This window comes from Triticum urartu, chromosome 5A, assembly GCF_056163025.1.
Source record: "Triticum urartu cultivar PI428250 chromosome 5A, HENAU_Tu73, whole genome shotgun sequence".
Taxonomy (NCBI): Eukaryota; Viridiplantae; Streptophyta; class Magnoliopsida; order Poales; family Poaceae; genus Triticum; species Triticum urartu.
In genome coordinates, this window is record NC_141877.1 from 400603062 (window position 1) to 400619226 (window position 16165).

Consider the following 16165-nt stretch of genomic DNA (forward strand, 5'->3'; position numbering starts at 1 on the left):
TTGGAAGAAAATGGATGTAAAGTTAAGTATGTCACAAATACTTGCAATGCATGTCTACTTCCTACAGTGCTTTAAGCATGTAGGAGCACCTATAACCTACCAATATACAATAGGTTTTCAACAATCATGTGATGCTGTATAGTTACTTGTTTGACATGTTGGGATCATGAGCGAAAGACAATTCAAACTTCCAAAGGATCAGTCCCTTGCTCTGTGGGGCACTTTCTGACTTTCAGTTCCAGAATTAGGCTGACAATGTACACACCAACTACATTGAGCTCTGTTTGAAAACTAAGAGGAACAGAAACACATGGCTGGCCACATAGCATACCCGCAAAGGCAGAGCATATAAATTCTCACATTCTTTCAAGATGATGTAGTAAAAATGGCAACATCTTTTATTGCTGATGATGGAAAAAAAAGTACAAATAGCAAGGGCCCTCAAAAGCCTCATGCTCGGACACTGTTCGGCCTGGAGATGGACAAATATTTCACCCCAGGGCAGCACACTAGCTAGGGCATGCATGTGCCTCCCAGCACACCATGCCCCCTCTCTCTCTTTCTTCAGTAGCATCAACAAAAAACAAACAAACCACTCGGAAACAAACAAATTTCTCCCTCATGAATATGAACAGAGAGCTTGGCAGGGAGAAGGCTCCTACTGCCACACCTTGGCTGTAGCTCTGACCACTCCTCCTTGACCACCACCATGATTTCACCCACATCTATCTATCTATCCCCATGCAATGTGCCATGCAAACATGCTGTTCATTGCCATCATTTTTACTTTTCTTGTATCTGCCATGGCTTCTTCTTCCCTCACCATCGAATCAATGTATCCTCTGCAGTTCTGCGTCGGGGTGAAGACCCACAGCCACAGGGTGGTAAGCACAGAAAAACACAAATGTGTCCATGTTTCCCTCTGACCCTCTCTCTTTCTCTGATGTATTTCCCACATCCTTCACAGACTGGCAGCGCAGAGGCCGCCATGATGGCATGGCCAAGCAAGGAGAGAGAGCCCCCACCAAGGTGTAAAAAGAAAGAACCCCAAAAGAAGAGAACAAATGGGAAAAAGAATCACAACAACACAACAACAGCAAGAAATCAAAATCAAGCTCTGTTAATCTGACCCCCTCCCCCAAAAAAACCATGTAAAATGATTGTTTATCTACTCGCCGTCCCTTTGTTTTCATGTGATGACCGGTGGAGGTGACCTCTTCCTCCTCTTGGGTGGGGGTGGGGTGGTGCAGGAGGAGGAATCACAGGACAGAACCTCGTCTGAGCACAGGTTAACTGCCGCTGCTGCTGCTGTGGCTGCCCTCTTGCCACCCACCAGCTGCTGCATTAGTTGGTAGCAGCTGCTCACCCCTTCCTATTAGGAAAAAAAGATATAGCATGTTACAAAAGTTGATCAGAATTCATAACTTGTCAATGTGCTGAAGGTGATCCTTGTGTTACCTCTGCTAGGCCAATGCACCAATTGACTGCAAGCCTAGGGTTGAGCAATGTGAGGGACTGCGTCTCGCTGGCGGCGCACAGCACCGCCGCGGCAGCCATCGACGACGGGCAGTGGTCCAAGAACTCGATGTCTGTGGCATTGCATTTTGCAGCATTATTACATCAGTGCCATGTGGCAACAGCTATGTGTAGTCAACCAACAAAAAATTGCTGTAATATACCATGTATTGCAGCTAAAATCATTTGTGTGGCTCGGGCGATCAGGTATCTCATGTGCCTCCCTCTCGGGTCAACTTTGCAAGCGAAGAAGTCGATGAATGTGAACGGCGTGACCGATCGGAGCCTCCAATTGAGCGCCGTGAGGACGAGAAGCTCCATTCGAAGGATCGTTCTCGGCTCGAAGATGTATCTTGTGCTCTCTATCTGCCAATGTACAAATCCATAATTCACATTACAACTCTGATGAAGTAACAAAGTTGAGGATCAGAATAGAAGTGTATGACAGTGGAATCGAGTAGGTGGGTGTAATTGCCTGAAGGTCTAGGAGGGAGGGCACCAGGGTCTCCTCCATCTTGGCAGCCAAGGAGAGGCAGGTCACAGCTAGCAGCTGCATTGCCCATCCATCCTCCTGCTGCAAGAACACAAGCAAACGCTGCAATTAATGTAGCTGAAACAAGGGTCCACAAAGTAATGTACCACTATGTCTATATGTTCTTGTAGCACAATCCATCTCTTGTTCTTTTATGAGCCAACATGGATGAATAAACCCTCTTCAAATTCCTTAAATCAAGTGTATATATGTGGAGCTGCAAACCGTACATAAAATAGTTTGCTGAAGGCAGAGTAGATGCATAGTACCATATACTACATACAGTGGGACCCCTGTAGTTACGCTAAGAGGACAACATTAACCACTGTTACCTACTGTGGGTAGGACTAGGAGAGTGATATTATAAGCCTGCTTGCCATCCTAACATTGGCCCCAAGTAAGAAGGTTGGTGAGATATGCAGTCACATCAGCACTTGGATAATCCATCTAGTAGTAGTATCACTTGGAACTAATAATCCTTAAAAGAAATCATGGAGTGACGCCAGCATGCCATGCCCACTGTAGCTCCCACACTGAACTCTGTCTAACATAACTAAACAATCCAAGGGCCTGTGTTTTTACTACTAACACAGCATCCACAAAGCAACAAGAAAGTCAGAAAAAACAATGCTGCTTTGCAGCAGTTTACAGCTAGCTCTCGCAGCCTGTTCTTTTCCTTTGGCCGGGTAAATAATCTACTACTGCTGGCTGTCAGCCTGTCACCACCCCACCATGCATTGCATTGCATTGCAGAGTCACTGAGGCTGAGAGGAGATAGATGCCTGACGCCAGTGGCTCCAAACACTATCCCATCCGGCATAGGCCATATGCTTACTTAACACGAGGATGTGGAGCACAGGGGCAGGCAGTCAGGCAAAGCACAATGATAAGGCCTGTTGTTCCACGATACAAAAAGCTTGGGCTCGCGCTAGCTAAAGCACGCTGCAAAGCCAAAAGACCGCTCTGTCTTGAGCGCATAAACAAATCCACACGCCCCCGATGATGCCCCATTCATTCCGTCTGAGGGTATAACCGTCATTGCCCGGTTCGTTGGGTTCATGGGCTAGCAGCGGTCTGCACACCAACTTCCAAAACTTTTCTTTTTATACGGAGGAAAAAAAGAGTATCGGCCGAGCGCTACGCACCATGGCGAAAGATACAGAGCGCAAACTGGTTATCTGATACGCGCGTGACATGGTTGTCTGACATGGTGAGAAGTGTGTGCGCGGGGTTGGTGACGTGGCGGGGCGAGGACGGCGGCGAGCTTACCGGCAGCCGGTGGAGGGAGAGGAACCGGTCCATGTAGTTCACGGCGAGGTACGCCGTCAGGGGAAGGAATCCGTAGTACTCTTGCACCTGAACAAGGAAAACATAACAATACGGGATGAGATACAGATAGCAGAACACTAGAGACGCAAGCATGCACCACCGATATTACTATCCGAGAAGCTCGTCGAGGTAGCTAGCGATTTGTGCATGTCACCTTGAGAATCCATGCAACGGAGTCGGCCCGGGCGGCGGGGTCGACGGACCGCGACCGGAGCCGGTCGGAGTAGTCGGACCGGGGCGAGTAGTCGGCCTCGCCGCCGATGAGCTCGGCCACGAAGGAGGCCGCCGCCGCCGACGCCGACTCCTCGGCGCCGGAGCACCAGCCATCGTCCTGCTCGGCGGTGGTGCAGGTGCTGGCGGTGGCGGCGTCGACAAAGAAGAAGGCGTCCTCGGCGCACAGGAGGAAGGACGCGTCGTCTTCCGGCATAGCCGGGCCGGTGGGGGCCGTCACTGAGCAGCAGCCATTGCCGTCGAGCGGGCAGCGTAGTGGTGGTGGTGGTGGTGGTGGAGCAGAGGCGATGCGATGCGGTAGTGGAGCTGAGATGATGGCTCGAGATGAGTAGCCGCGCGCTGGTCTGAGCGATGTGTGGGAGCGCAAGGGGATATATAATACAACATGTGTGCAAGTGTAGGACAGAAGTGTTCACTCATGAGTGTGTGTATGTATGTACGACTTTTTTATCCTTTGCGTATATGTTGTGGTACAAGAAAAGATGAACAGCCTCCATAACTGATAAGTAGGGAATGATTAGTAAAAATACTCCACGTGCCATGATGCTAAGCTGTGTCCGAAATGCAGTCACTGGAATGCAGTAATGACAATTTTTTTCAGAACACAGTACATACGTGCTCATACATATGCACATATACTCACCCTATAAAAGCAAGCACACACCCTACATCTATGAGCACCTCCGAAAGATTGAGCCGGCGCATTATTTTAAGATTAACGACAGACGTCTTCGTACTTGACGGGAACGTCTCTCCTCATTGAATGCACTGATGACAATCATATACCTATATGTGAATTCCAAAAATGCATGAATAGGAATGTTATGATTCGCTCAATCTTACAAAAAATCTAAACACAAGAATCTAATGACAGAAATCCACAATTTCATTGTAGATCAATGGTCTTGCCACTTAATCATGTTGGTGTCGCGTTTTACACAATTACTTATGTTCGTTGGGTAGCTCGGTTTCCTTGGAGTTATGGAAGAATACTACCATATTTTTAGAAACCATGGTTTTAAATACTTCAATATATTTGGCACTAATCAATAGAACGTTTCTTAAACGTAGCATACCTAATACTATGTTTTAAGAGAATTGTTTTAAAAGAGGTGTCAACATCTTTTTCTTCTTCTTATAAACCAAACTGAAAAGAGGTGTTTAATGATTAAAAGAAATAGCCCACGTGCCATGTATGCTAAGTTGTGTCTGAAACGCGGTATATCTATGAATTCCAATGGAATGCAGTGATATCTACTACAGTCGTAGGACTATACTATGTGAATTCCAAAGATGCATGGATAGGAATGTCATGATTCACTTAATCTTACCGAAAAATCTAAACACATGAATCTAATGACAAAAATCCTCAAACATTGCAAATCAATGATCTTGCCATCAAATCGTGTCTGTGTCACGCGTTACATAACTACTTATGTTCATTGGGTAGCTCGGTTTTTTTGGAGTTATGGAAGACTATTGTGGTCTTTTTAGGAACCATGGTTTCACATACATTCATATGTTTGGCATCAACCAATACAATGTTTCATAAACCATAGCATATCTAATACCATGTTTTAGAATTGTTTTAAAAAGAGGTATATGCATTTTTTTATAAATCGGACTGAGAAAACCACATTTTTTTGAAAACTAGAGTATTCATCACCTAAGCATTGGTATACCACAGTTATAGGAAACTTTGCCGCCAAACCAGGCTCTTCTCATGTACAAACAGCATAAAATAGAACACATAAACCTGTAATTTGTACAAACTGCAATGAAAGATGTCTAGTATTTTTAGTATAAAAAATCTGGACCATAATTTTGGGAACTATATTATTTTGATTTTTAAATTTTTGACAAAAAATGGTGTAAAGATGCACTTGGGATGAAATTTGAAGGTACAAACATTTTGATAACTGCCAAAATCATCAACAAATACTTAAAGTTCAGGGAATATGTTGATAAATTTAAGTCTCACTGCCGCCCACAATTGATCTTGTGTTGGAGGTCAAAAGGTTTGTTGTGCCTAGGAAAATGGGGGAATCAACTTACTTGCTTTGTTTCTTTTTACTCCGGTATTAGATATGTAAGAATTGATGATATTTATCTTCCAAATATTAATATTTACAATACCAAATAGATACAATATCAAGAATATTGAATATTTTCTACAAACTTAGACAAGGTTCGAAATACTTGACTCAAGACATTCCTAATATGCAAAGTAAAAAAATCGGTGGAAGTATTAAGTTAGGTAATACTCCCTCTGTTCCCGTTTCAAGAAGCATGCGGACTATATTTATATTTGACCGTCATCTAGACCAATAGTGTACTAGTATGAGTTATGATAATAGTAGTAGTATAATTTTTTATGTCACATAACTAATACTCAGCAAGTACAATTTATTATTGAAATGCGTGTGCGCCTTATAAATGGAACTTATGAAGTTTGGCCAATGAGTTAAGTGCAAACACCATATGAGAACAATAATTTTATACCCCCTCTATGTATTTACAAATGGAAATATTTGTTAGACTTTATATATTGGCTCGCGAAGCTGTTTGACATAAATACTCCCGATGCATTGGCTCGTTGTATCTCAATTTTCTAATATGTTGTAATGTGAGTATCAACGTAAAAGCCTAGACAAGGTATATCATGAGAAATGAGGGAGCGTTATTTTAGGGCCCTATTTTAGTAGGTGCCATGACACCTGAATCTGCCCATGGAAAGTGTGTGCATGGAACATATAAAAATAATAATGAGATAATTTAGTCCCTTAGTAAAGATTTGGGTCGGCAGGGTGCCCAACGCGTCGACCCATATGTGCCAACGTGGCTGGCTGGCCGCCCTATTTCAACAAATAGCTCATTTTTGCATTACTTTTGCATTCAAACATATAGTCAAATAACATAGTTTTAACCGAATAAAATAGCATAGTCTTACAAGCCGAATAAAAGTAAAAATGTCTTGTATAGTTCTGCAAGCCGAATAAAGAAGATACATCTATTGGTTGTCAACATGAGCCCACATATGCTCAACCAAATCATTTTGCAGTTGCACGTGAGTTTTTCAAACACGCATGTCATGATGAAATTGGATGAATTGTTCAAACGTTGCCACTCCTCCATACTCAGGCACAATATTCTCACCCTGAAACTAAAACCCTTAATCATACAGACGTTCCGGGCGCTCTTCTTCTATGATCATGTTGTGCATGATCACATAAGCAGTCATCACCTCCCATAGTTTCTGCGTGCTCCAGGTATTAGAAGGATACCGAACGATGCCCCATCGAGATTGCAAAACACCAAAGGCACGCTCGACATACTTCCTAGCACTCTCTTGCTCTTGGGCAAATCTTTTCCTCTTCTCTCCGACAGGGTTGGGGATTGTCTTGACAATAGTGGTCCACTGAGGATAGATATCGTCACTCAGGTAGTATCCTTTGTCGTAGTTGTGGCCATTGATAGTAAAGTTCACCGGTGGGCTATTACCTTCGGCAAGCCTAGCAAACATCGGCGAGCGCTGAAGCACGTTGATATCATTGTGTGATCTGGCCATGCCAAAGAAAGTGTGCCAGATCCAGAGACCTTGAGACGCCACGACCTCTAGTACGACAGTGCAAGCCGTGACATGGCTCTTATACTGCCTTTGCCAAGCAGAAGGGCAGTTCTTCCACTCCCGGTGCATGCAGTCTATGCTGCCAATCATCCCTGGGAAGCCCCTGCTGGCATTCACCGCTAACAAACGGGCTGTATCTTCAGGAGTCGGCTCTCCCAAGTACTCAGCGCCAAACACATCAATAACATCCTTGCAGAACTTATACAGTGACTCTAGGCATGTAGACTCGCTCATACGGACGTACTCGTCAATGAGATCACCGGGCACTCCGTACGCAAGCATTCAGATGGCGACAGTGCATTTCTGATAAGAGGAGAAACCAATCTTTCCAGCGGCATCCTCTTTGCACTCGAAATAGTCATCGTAGCCGACTACCCCCTCTCTAATACGATTGAAAAGATGTCTACTCGTACGGAAACGGTGGCGAAATTTCTGATGTTTGAACAACGGATTTGTTGTATCAAAGTAGTCCTTCCAAAGAAGGAGATGCCCGCTCTCTCGCTTGCAATTCAACGCCGGAAGGTGGCCCGGAATGGAGCCACGGAACAACGGTCGCTGGCTATTGAGGTGGTGATGGACCAACACGGCAGCCAATATCTCCTCCTCGTGATCGGACGACGAATCGTCGGAGTCGCAGGAAATTGTGAAAAAAGAATTCATCGGCGGAGTCCATTTTGTACCTTGGCAAACTGTCGAACAGTTTGCGAGCGTTGACGAAGGAGACGACCGACGAAGGGAGTCGCGGCGCGCACGGACCAGCTAGCTGCCCTGTCGGCGTCCGATGAGCGGGCCGGCGAGGATCTGGCCGAGGTGGCGAGGCGGCTTCTTGGTCGTGGTCGCGACTGTGTCGGGGGGAGCGGGGGTGGGAAGCAGTCGGTTCCCCGTCGGCAAGACGGCGGTGGCGGGCGACGTGGGAGGTGGCGGCGTTACTGAGCAGATGTTGCGGCGCCGGCAGCTAGCAGAGTCACCGAAAAAATGGGCGGCGGCGTCAGCGACGAAGGGGGCGAGGGTTGCTATTGAATAAGGGGAGGCCAATGTGCCACCAACAAGCGGGCCCGGAAAAAAGAAGGCGAGCGCACGCGCGTCCGTCTTGTGTCCACGCCGACGCAAATCCGGCTCAAAAATGGACCGGAAATGGGTCGCCCGCGGACGAAAAGCGGACGCGCGTCCGTTTGGGTCGGCGCGTTGGACCGACTTTTGTGTCCGCGCAGACCCAAACCGACGCCAGAGGACGTAATGGGTGTTCTTAGTATTTCTTTACGGAGGGGAATACATCTCATGTAAATTTCGTTCAGCTAGTTTCATCAAGAAGCTCGTGTACGAAAAAAATAGCGTATGGATGCAAATTCTTGTGTAAACCGAGACCGAGAGGTAGGAACAGAGCGCGCATGTGTCGTCGTTGTCTCGTTTCACACCCCAAAAAAAGGTTGCGCAGGAAAATCGCAGGAGAACAACAACCAAGACGTAGGACGTGGGCCTGTTTGCGCAAGGGTTTACCCTCTGACGTGTAGGGCCATAGGGGAGAAGTGACCAGGGCAAGAGCAAGGCAGGCAGGCGGAGACCACTTGGAGCGAGCCGCGACGCCATGATTGGTCCCCCGGGTGGTCAAGATCTACTCGAGCCGGCCCGTCCGCTGGCCATAGCCTTTGTCCATACACGCGTGCACGGCGTACCGGTCGATGGATCCGGGCCGTGCTTGCTCCGATGGCCTCATGGCCATGGACATGGAGTGAGACTAGTCATGCTCACGCTCAGTCGGAATATGACGCGGCCCTCCCTCCCTCCACTGCTCACGGGTCGTGTTGCGGCTGTCAGGCAGAGAGATGGCCACGCAGGGCCTGCGCGTCATCTCATCTCATCTCATCTCCGGCTTTGGTGCTTCCACACTCACATCACACGGGGTGGACGCGCCTCACGGATTTGGTGTGGATGATGATGATGATACTGTGCTGTCCCTGCCTGCCTCTGCGCTGCGCCGCGCGCGTACGGTACGGCGCGCATTCAGTGCTCCGTTCCGTGCGGGCTTCGCGGGAAGTAAAACTTACATATATATACAGGGCTGTCGTTAGGAACTGGGAGAAGAAAATTAACAGGAGATCGGTCTAGGGCCACGCCATCACACCAATGTGACTGACATCTTAATGGGGATGGATCCAAGCTGCCATTGAGGCGCTCACGGGCCGCGTCACACTCCAGTCCAGCGGCAGAGCTATGCATATGCATCATGATAAACGCTCGTAGATCGCACAAGCAGTGGAGCTAGCGTGCGTGCATGCCAGCGCCAGCGGCGACGCGCGAACAGAACTCACGTCGGCGATCCGTCAGAGGGCGGGCTCGGCGCCATTTCAGGAAGAACCCATCAACATTCAACCATGTACACCTCCCCCCTACCCTCCTCCTGCTACGTCGCCCCCTGCGCTCCTTCAATGGCATGGCCCCCTTCCGACTGACTGCATACGGACATGGCATCCAACAAAAGGAGCTCCGCACTCCGCGGCCATTGAATGAACTGTGGGCAACAGACGGGGCAGGCCGGCGTTGACCGGTCACCGGCGAGAGGGACTTAAGTTCGCACCTGCGCACCATGTCGTTGCGGTGCCGTGTGGTGCCCCCAGCTCCTGCCGCGCCAGGGAAATGCCATGGATTTCTTGCCCGGCTGGGCTAGGATCTGACGACCTGCCGCGTTAGAAACTTACTGCTACTACTACTTGGCTGGCAGCAGTTGCTTGAAAAAAGCTTTGCTAGTTTTTACCACATGTGGCAGGAATATGTTCAAGAAGGAACGGATCAGGATCAGGCCGGCCTTCATCAAGTTCAGAGCATAAATTAACTTCATGCGTTTCACGGGCTCCAGATCGGATTAACATGACTAGTCTAGAATCTATAGCTAGATTCAAGTCTCTACTGAAACATCGAGACTACTACTACTACAGGTACAACAAACAGCTGCTACAGCAGAGACAAAAGGAAATCAGCGCTAAAAATCTCCGGTCCACTCCTTCCAGTCCTTGTCGATGTTCTTCTCAGCCCACGCGATGGCGGCGCGCGCAGCCTGAGGCGCGCCGGGGAGGCCCCTCTCTTTGATCTCGCCCTTCATATCCAAGAAGGGGTGAACCAGGAGCGTCCCGGGTCCGCAGTACTCATGTTGCAAGAACGTGCTCAAGACCTGGAAATCAGAATCACGTCTCAGAGATTTCGTCTAGTGGACTAGCTGAAAGCGTAGTGCGGTGCTGTCACATCTAACATCGAACTGTCGCCTACATAAGCAACTCCATCACTCTTGAAGGTCCTACTAAGCCTAACATATGCTGAACTGAATGAAGACTGGTTGAAATAATAGCATGTGAACATACAGTGAGGGAATTCGAGTTCGAGCTAAGCGAGGTTGCGAGTTGTAACTAACTGGTGGCAACTGACAAAACCAATGGACGACAGCCGTCCTCATGTTTACTTGCATACTGCATTGCACGGTGTCCTGTACCTGCAATTTCTACTCCCAAGTCCCAACCAATTGTAATCCTACCTACAGTATCTAAACATGCTTCGTACCAACACATATGAACTTAAGCAATTTGAGCTACTTTGCTGGTCTCTACAGAAGAATGCAGCGTCCATCTGAACTATCAGGAAGAGGCAATTGATTTTCTAATGTTCATTCCCAAGCTAATTCATGGCATCAGCTTTGCTCCTTAATTTCCAAACCACAGATGTTCTTATTATCAGTGTCAAAATCTACCTAGTCTACACTTTCCCAACTACTTTTTGAATTTTCTCTTTCCCAACTATCTTGAAAACATAGCCATTCCTTTAACCATCGTTGACGCAATGCCAAATTCTTAACCTAAATCATAGCTCCGATAAACGCAGGCAGTTGCAGCAAAAACTACATTATACCATCGGAGAATGCCAAAATGCTAGCAGTACAACGAGAGCAAAGTTAACCGTGGGAGCTGGGTAACGTGCCTCGGTGCAGACGTCGACGATGTCCTCCACGTGCTCCCCGAAGTACTGCTCCTTCTTCTGCTCCAGCCGCCACGTCATGTGCTCCCTGAACTTGCTCGTCTCCTGGGACAGAACAGAGAAGGCACCGGCCACAAGCCGCACGAAATCGGTTACAGACAACAGAACGAAGCAGAAGAAGACGCAGGGGGGGAGGGAGGCAGGGGGTCGCTGACCTGCTCGGCGAACTCGGGGATGGGGTCCGGGAACTTGTAGTCCTCGAAGGCGGCGTTCTTGGCGCGGCGGCACACGACCCTGGCCGGCCGCGGCGGGCGGCTGCGCAGTCGGAGGTGCCCGCTCGGCCGCGTGGAGGGGGCGGGCCTGCTCGGACGTGCGGAAGACGAGAGGAGGAGGAGAGTGGGGTTTAAGGCCGCCGCCGACGCCGCCCACACCCTCGTCGCCATCGCTGCCCGGGGCGCTCCTCTCCGGGGTTTTACGGTCGTCTCCTCTCCTTATCGGTTCAAGACTATTCAGGGTAAAGCACTAGGCAGAGGAGCCTTTTCTTTTCTTTGTGTGGGATTTTCAGCTGCGGCACGCCGTCCGATCCAACAGGGAAGGCTAGGATTTTGGAGGGAATGGAGTGACACATATAACGCTAACAATTCGCATAACAAATTTCACAATCCTTGTGTTTAAGAAAGTTGTGTTCCAGGCTTCCAGCTAACAATTCACATAACAAATTTCACAATCCTTGTGTTTAGAAACTTGTGCTCCAGCGAGTCGAAGCGGAACGCTCTATCAATGGTCAAATGTTGCTCCGGCTTGATGGGGCTCCGCGGCAGCAATTTTTGTGGAATGTGTGGATATCTCTACCTTTGCTGGAAAGGTTACATTTAAACATTGTTTTAGATCTGCAAATCAAGCGACATATGTGCTAGCTAATTTTTGTTATTGTAATAAGTTTTCTTCTAGTTGGACTGACGAGCCTCCAAATGCTGGTGAGCAAGCTCATGGATGATGTATCAAGTTCGATCGATAAAGCTAGCCATGATGGCCTTCCCTAAAAAGACTGAACTCAAGTTTAATCTTTACCAGTTGGAAAAAATGGTAATCTAACAAAAAAAACTTAACTCAAGTTATGTGATCCAAGCTGAATTTTTATTTTGCCAACAAAACTTACAATTCACTTTATATATGACCACCTCTGTTGAAATTGAACTGCAAAAACATCTTATATTTAAGAAAAGAGGTAGTACGTACTGGTACTAGATAATATAAAAAATGTGTTCTATTGAAAAATGTCTCTCAGTGAATCGAATTAGCACGTACTAGAGCCTTTTTTACTCTCATTGCTGCTCAGACGCACAAACCCATACACCAGACGGCACAATCGGATGCATAAAAAAGTGATCAGACATCAAGCCAATCAAAGATCCGAGGTCAACAAGTTATCGAAACATCCTCCAATAGCAGATGACTCCTCGGGATTTGTGTACAAATAACAAATGGGCAGAGACTAGAAAGTGACTCGCAAATAAGGCCAGCCTAGTTTGTTTTTATTTTACATGATATATAAGATCGACAGGACGCTCAAAACGAGTACTGATATAATGCCAGTTTATGAGATGAATCACTTTCTGGAAGATCTAAGAGGCTCACACCGATTGCACTTTCCTTCATTGGGTGCTTGTTGCCAGTGCAACGACCTCATAGCTGCAGGCTGCAGAATAAAACAAAACAGACGGTAGTCAGGGTAACTGCGAAGTGAATCACCCGTAATCAGATGCAACAACAGGTGCTACCACAACCTACAAGGACGATGAAACAAAGCACACATTGCGATATTTGCTCTATGCTGGAAAAGATCTACTAAGTACTCCCTCCGTCCCACAATGTAAGACGTAGCTTGCAAAAACGTCTTACATTATGGGACAGAGGGAGTAGTACGTAGCATTCTGTGCTACACAAGATTTCCCTTCGGAAGTTGAGAAATTCAGTTCGAAACCTACTGCCTACTGAAATGCTGAACATGTTTCTAAACTTCAAGGATTATGTGCAATTTGCCAGTATGAAAAAGACAACTGTATTCAGACCTACTGCACGCTTCAAGACAAAGCATGACCTGAAAATTGATGAGATGAATAAGTAACTTCAATTTTCAGACGATCAGTTACTACGGCCATGCTGGGGCGACTAACAGCAATACCAAGAACCAGAGATTCAAGGTAAATGTGTCTTTAAAAACACTTATCATCTTCGAAGTTACATAATTGCAATTGTTAGTTACAAGAATTCATTGTGCAACTGAAACAAAGAGACTAAAAGTTGTGAGTTATTTCAAATGGCAACTCAGCACTCAAGAAATAATGCTATATAATACACTCCATGGTCAGTAGAAGTACTCCAGACAGAAAATAAGCTAGAGTGTCATGAATAACAGAGGGATGGGTTGCCAGAATTCATATGGGAAAATAGCTACCGTATGGAGTTGACAAATTTACTACACTGGAACAAGATTAAACAGGCGGAACAGTGCAGACTATATCTGTGCTGCTAGAAACTAACCGTCGAAGCATACTACCATTTCCCCTACATTATCGAACCCAACTACAAACTTAGTTTAGAAATTTGAGAGATACTACCCACGTCAACTAAATGCCTATATCATAAAATGAAGACACAACTAACATAACAACAGGCATATAACAGTATGCAAGTGGTCAACATCCAATTACAAACTGTATCATTAATTATTGCACAATGCAATCCTTAAAGAGAGAAGCCTAATACACAAGAATAAGAAGTGGTCTTAAAGATCCATAAGTACGATAACATACCAGCAAAGACAACGAGAGTGAGAACATTCCCGATTTTCGAGACCCGTTTCACACTGTTCTTGTATGATTTGAACCTCTTCAAAGCAACATCTTCCTCTAAAAGCTGCAAGTGATGAAGAGTCAAAACCATGCTAACAAGAAACTAGCACAATGTAAAAGTAATAAACTAAACACCACTTTGCAAGTTGCTGTTGACTCGTAGTGTCGAATCTAATAACAGTAACTGCATGGAGTCCTGATTGTACAACTAGCCTTTACCTAAAGCGCAGTTTGCAACAAAGAAATAAGATGCTTATATGAAATCTTAGCACCAACTGAATTGCCAAAAAAAGCACATAAAGGTTTCTGCAAAGAGACAACCAAGAATATAAAAATACCGTTTCTGCAAAGAGACTACCAAGAATATAAAATAACTAAAAACTTCGCAGTTGCGGAAAGGTGATTATTCTGTTAAGGAAAACAACGCAATCACCAAAATGCACCATCCTAGAATTTAAGATAGAAACCTTTAGTTACCTATAAAACGTCAGAAACACTAAACTACAGTGTCACAAAACACCGTGGCAGCGATACAAAACCCTAAAGATCAGCAAACAACGGCATTACGCTGATCGATTCTGAGGATATATGATGCACCTCTGTGTGGACAAGGATATGATAGGACAAGATGACTTCTGCACCATTCAACTAGACATAAGGCACATATTTGTATATCTTTCCTGTGCATTACAACACGTGTTGTGCAGCTACTATGCATAAACGTCAGTTGCAGATCTCTTATCAGGCTGATAACCTCATAAGCACCATCATTAAGTACCACCACTGCAGTTCGTAAACCTAACTAGAAAAATCCAGTCCCCACACGTCACCTGAACTTGACGCCAATCACTCTGAATAAAGCTGAATACTATCACCCATCACATGCAGTAAGGAAAATTCCCTAATCGGTAATCACAACATCTCGCCAGCTCCAAATCAGATCGAATCGATGTGTTTCGAGGTTGAGCGCGGATCAGAACGACAGCCGCGATCTGCGCCTCCGAGCAGAGGAACCGCGGCGGGGAAGAGTAACCTCATACAATCTCGCGATCGAATCGACGGAGCGAGAAGAGAACTGCAGGGGAGGAGAGGGCTGACCGCTTTCTCGCGTGCGCCGAGCTCGACGTGGTACCCGCGGCGGGGCTGGGTGTGGGACGGCGGCGGCGGGGACCGGAGGTGGGAGCGGAGGGAGGAGAGGAAGCCGTGCTGGGCCATGGCGGAGGCGCGGGGGAGAGAGACGGGGGGCAGACGGCGGCTCGAGGAGAACGGCGAAGGTGGAGAGAGATTGGAGACGGGCCAAAGGGCAGAGCTGCGCTGTTTTCTCGATTTGGCCCCGGTGTAGATGCGCGTTTTCGTGAAAGGGCCTGGGCCTGCCTACCGCAGTTTTTCCTCGCGATCACCCCTTGAACAAAGAAAGAATGAAACTCCTCCTTGCGAAAAAAAGAAGAAGAAAACGGATCTTTTTTTCCGAGAAAAAAATAATGAAACTAACAGGATAGGACCACAAAACCAATCCAGGGGTAGCTTTATCATAATTTGGGCAATAATTCTAGGTTGGTTCAGGGATTTATTTATGGAAATGTCTGTGTTATATATTAATATAGTATTAAACATCATAGGTCCTTACAAACACATCCTTACATAAAACAAAAACGATACACCCAAATTCCCGGGAGTGCCGAAGTCTTCTTCCTTCTGCATTCCCCGACGCTGCAATGTGAGCAAAGCTCGTTGCCGCTTCTAGGCATCCGTCTCGACACAGCAAACTTGTTTAAACCCAATACACTACTAGGGAAAAACCTAGCAATAGCGCGGGGTACCGCGCTACTGATACAGCGCTACAGCTAACACTTAGCAGTAGCGCGTTCCTACCCGCGCTACTGTTATAGCTACTTAGCAGTAGCACTTTCCATACAAGCGTTGCTACTAATCTAACTAGTAGTAGCGTTTTTTGTGCCCCGCGCTACCATTATTTTATTTTTTATTTTTTTATTTTTAATGTATTTATACGCTGTTATATAAATTTTGATACAGTACCAATTAAGAGGTTGTTATATCATTGTGTCCATGATGAATTAATATATCATTGTGAGAAAGAAACATGGATTAGATTCA

At 46.4% G+C, this 16165-nt stretch overlaps 3 protein-coding genes across 3 annotated transcripts; all 3 read right to left on the bottom strand.

Annotated features, from left to right (window-relative positions):
* Nucleotides 1–377: 377 nt before the first annotated feature.
* CYCD1;1 (CYCLIN D1;1) lies at nt 378–3978 on the bottom strand. Its single transcript, XM_048674193.2, has 6 exons — nt 3531–3978; nt 3317–3403; nt 1991–2089; nt 1680–1881; nt 1459–1589; nt 378–1372 (listed from the first exon to the last, which is right to left on the bottom strand). Exons 1-6 carry the CDS (start codon nt 3801–3803, stop codon nt 1190–1192), a joined length of 975 nt encoding a protein of 324 aa, XP_048530150.2. The 5' UTR covers nt 3804–3978; the 3' UTR covers nt 378–1189.
* Nucleotides 3979–10039: 6061 nt separating this feature from the next.
* On the bottom strand, nt 10040–11726 carry PRIN2 (Serine/Threonine-kinase). Its single transcript, XM_048674194.2, has 3 exons — nt 11411–11726; nt 11199–11300; nt 10040–10401 (listed from the first exon to the last, which is right to left on the bottom strand). Exons 1-3 carry the CDS (start codon nt 11636–11638, stop codon nt 10213–10215), a joined length of 519 nt encoding a protein of 172 aa, XP_048530151.1. The 5' UTR covers nt 11639–11726; the 3' UTR covers nt 10040–10212.
* Nucleotides 11727–12569: 843 nt separating this feature from the next.
* Nucleotides 12570–15406, bottom strand: LOC125509264 (succinate dehydrogenase subunit 7, mitochondrial). Its single transcript, XM_048674195.2, has 3 exons — nt 15149–15406; nt 14012–14114; nt 12570–12894 (listed from the first exon to the last, which is right to left on the bottom strand). The coding sequence occupies exons 1-3, from the start codon at nt 15263–15265 to the stop codon at nt 12851–12853; spliced, it is 264 nt and encodes an 87-aa protein (XP_048530152.1). The 5' UTR covers nt 15266–15406; the 3' UTR covers nt 12570–12850.
* Nucleotides 15407–16165: the final 759 nt, after the last annotated feature.

What these genes read in the sequence shown, in the direction of transcription:
- PRIN2 (XM_048674194.2), bottom strand. Translation starts at nt 11,638, where the DNA reads ATGGCGACGAGGGTGTGGGCGGCGTCGGCGGCGGCCTTAAACCCCACT. An exon ending in TCCCCGAGTTCGCCGAGCAG is followed by an intron (nt 11,301 to 11,410) that starts GTCAGCGACCCC and finishes GTTCTGTCCCAG; the next exon opens with GAGACGAGCAAGTTCAGGGA. An exon ending in TCGTCGACGTCTGCACCGAG is followed by an intron (nt 10,402 to 11,198) that starts GCACGTTACCCA and finishes TCTGATTTCCAG; the next exon opens with GTCTTGAGCACGTTCTTGCA.
- LOC125509264 (XM_048674195.2), bottom strand. Translation starts at nt 15,265, where the DNA reads ATGGCCCAGCACGGCTTCCTCTCCTCCCTCCGCTCCCACCTCCGGTCC. An exon ending in TCGGCGCACGCGAGAAAGCG is followed by an intron (nt 14,115 to 15,148) that starts GTCAGCCCTCTC and finishes CATCACTTGCAG; the next exon opens with CTTTTAGAGGAAGATGTTGC. An exon ending in CACTCTCGTTGTCTTTGCTG is followed by an intron (nt 12,895 to 14,011) that starts GTATGTTATCGT and finishes TTTATTCTGCAG; the next exon opens with CCTGCAGCTATGAGGTCGTT.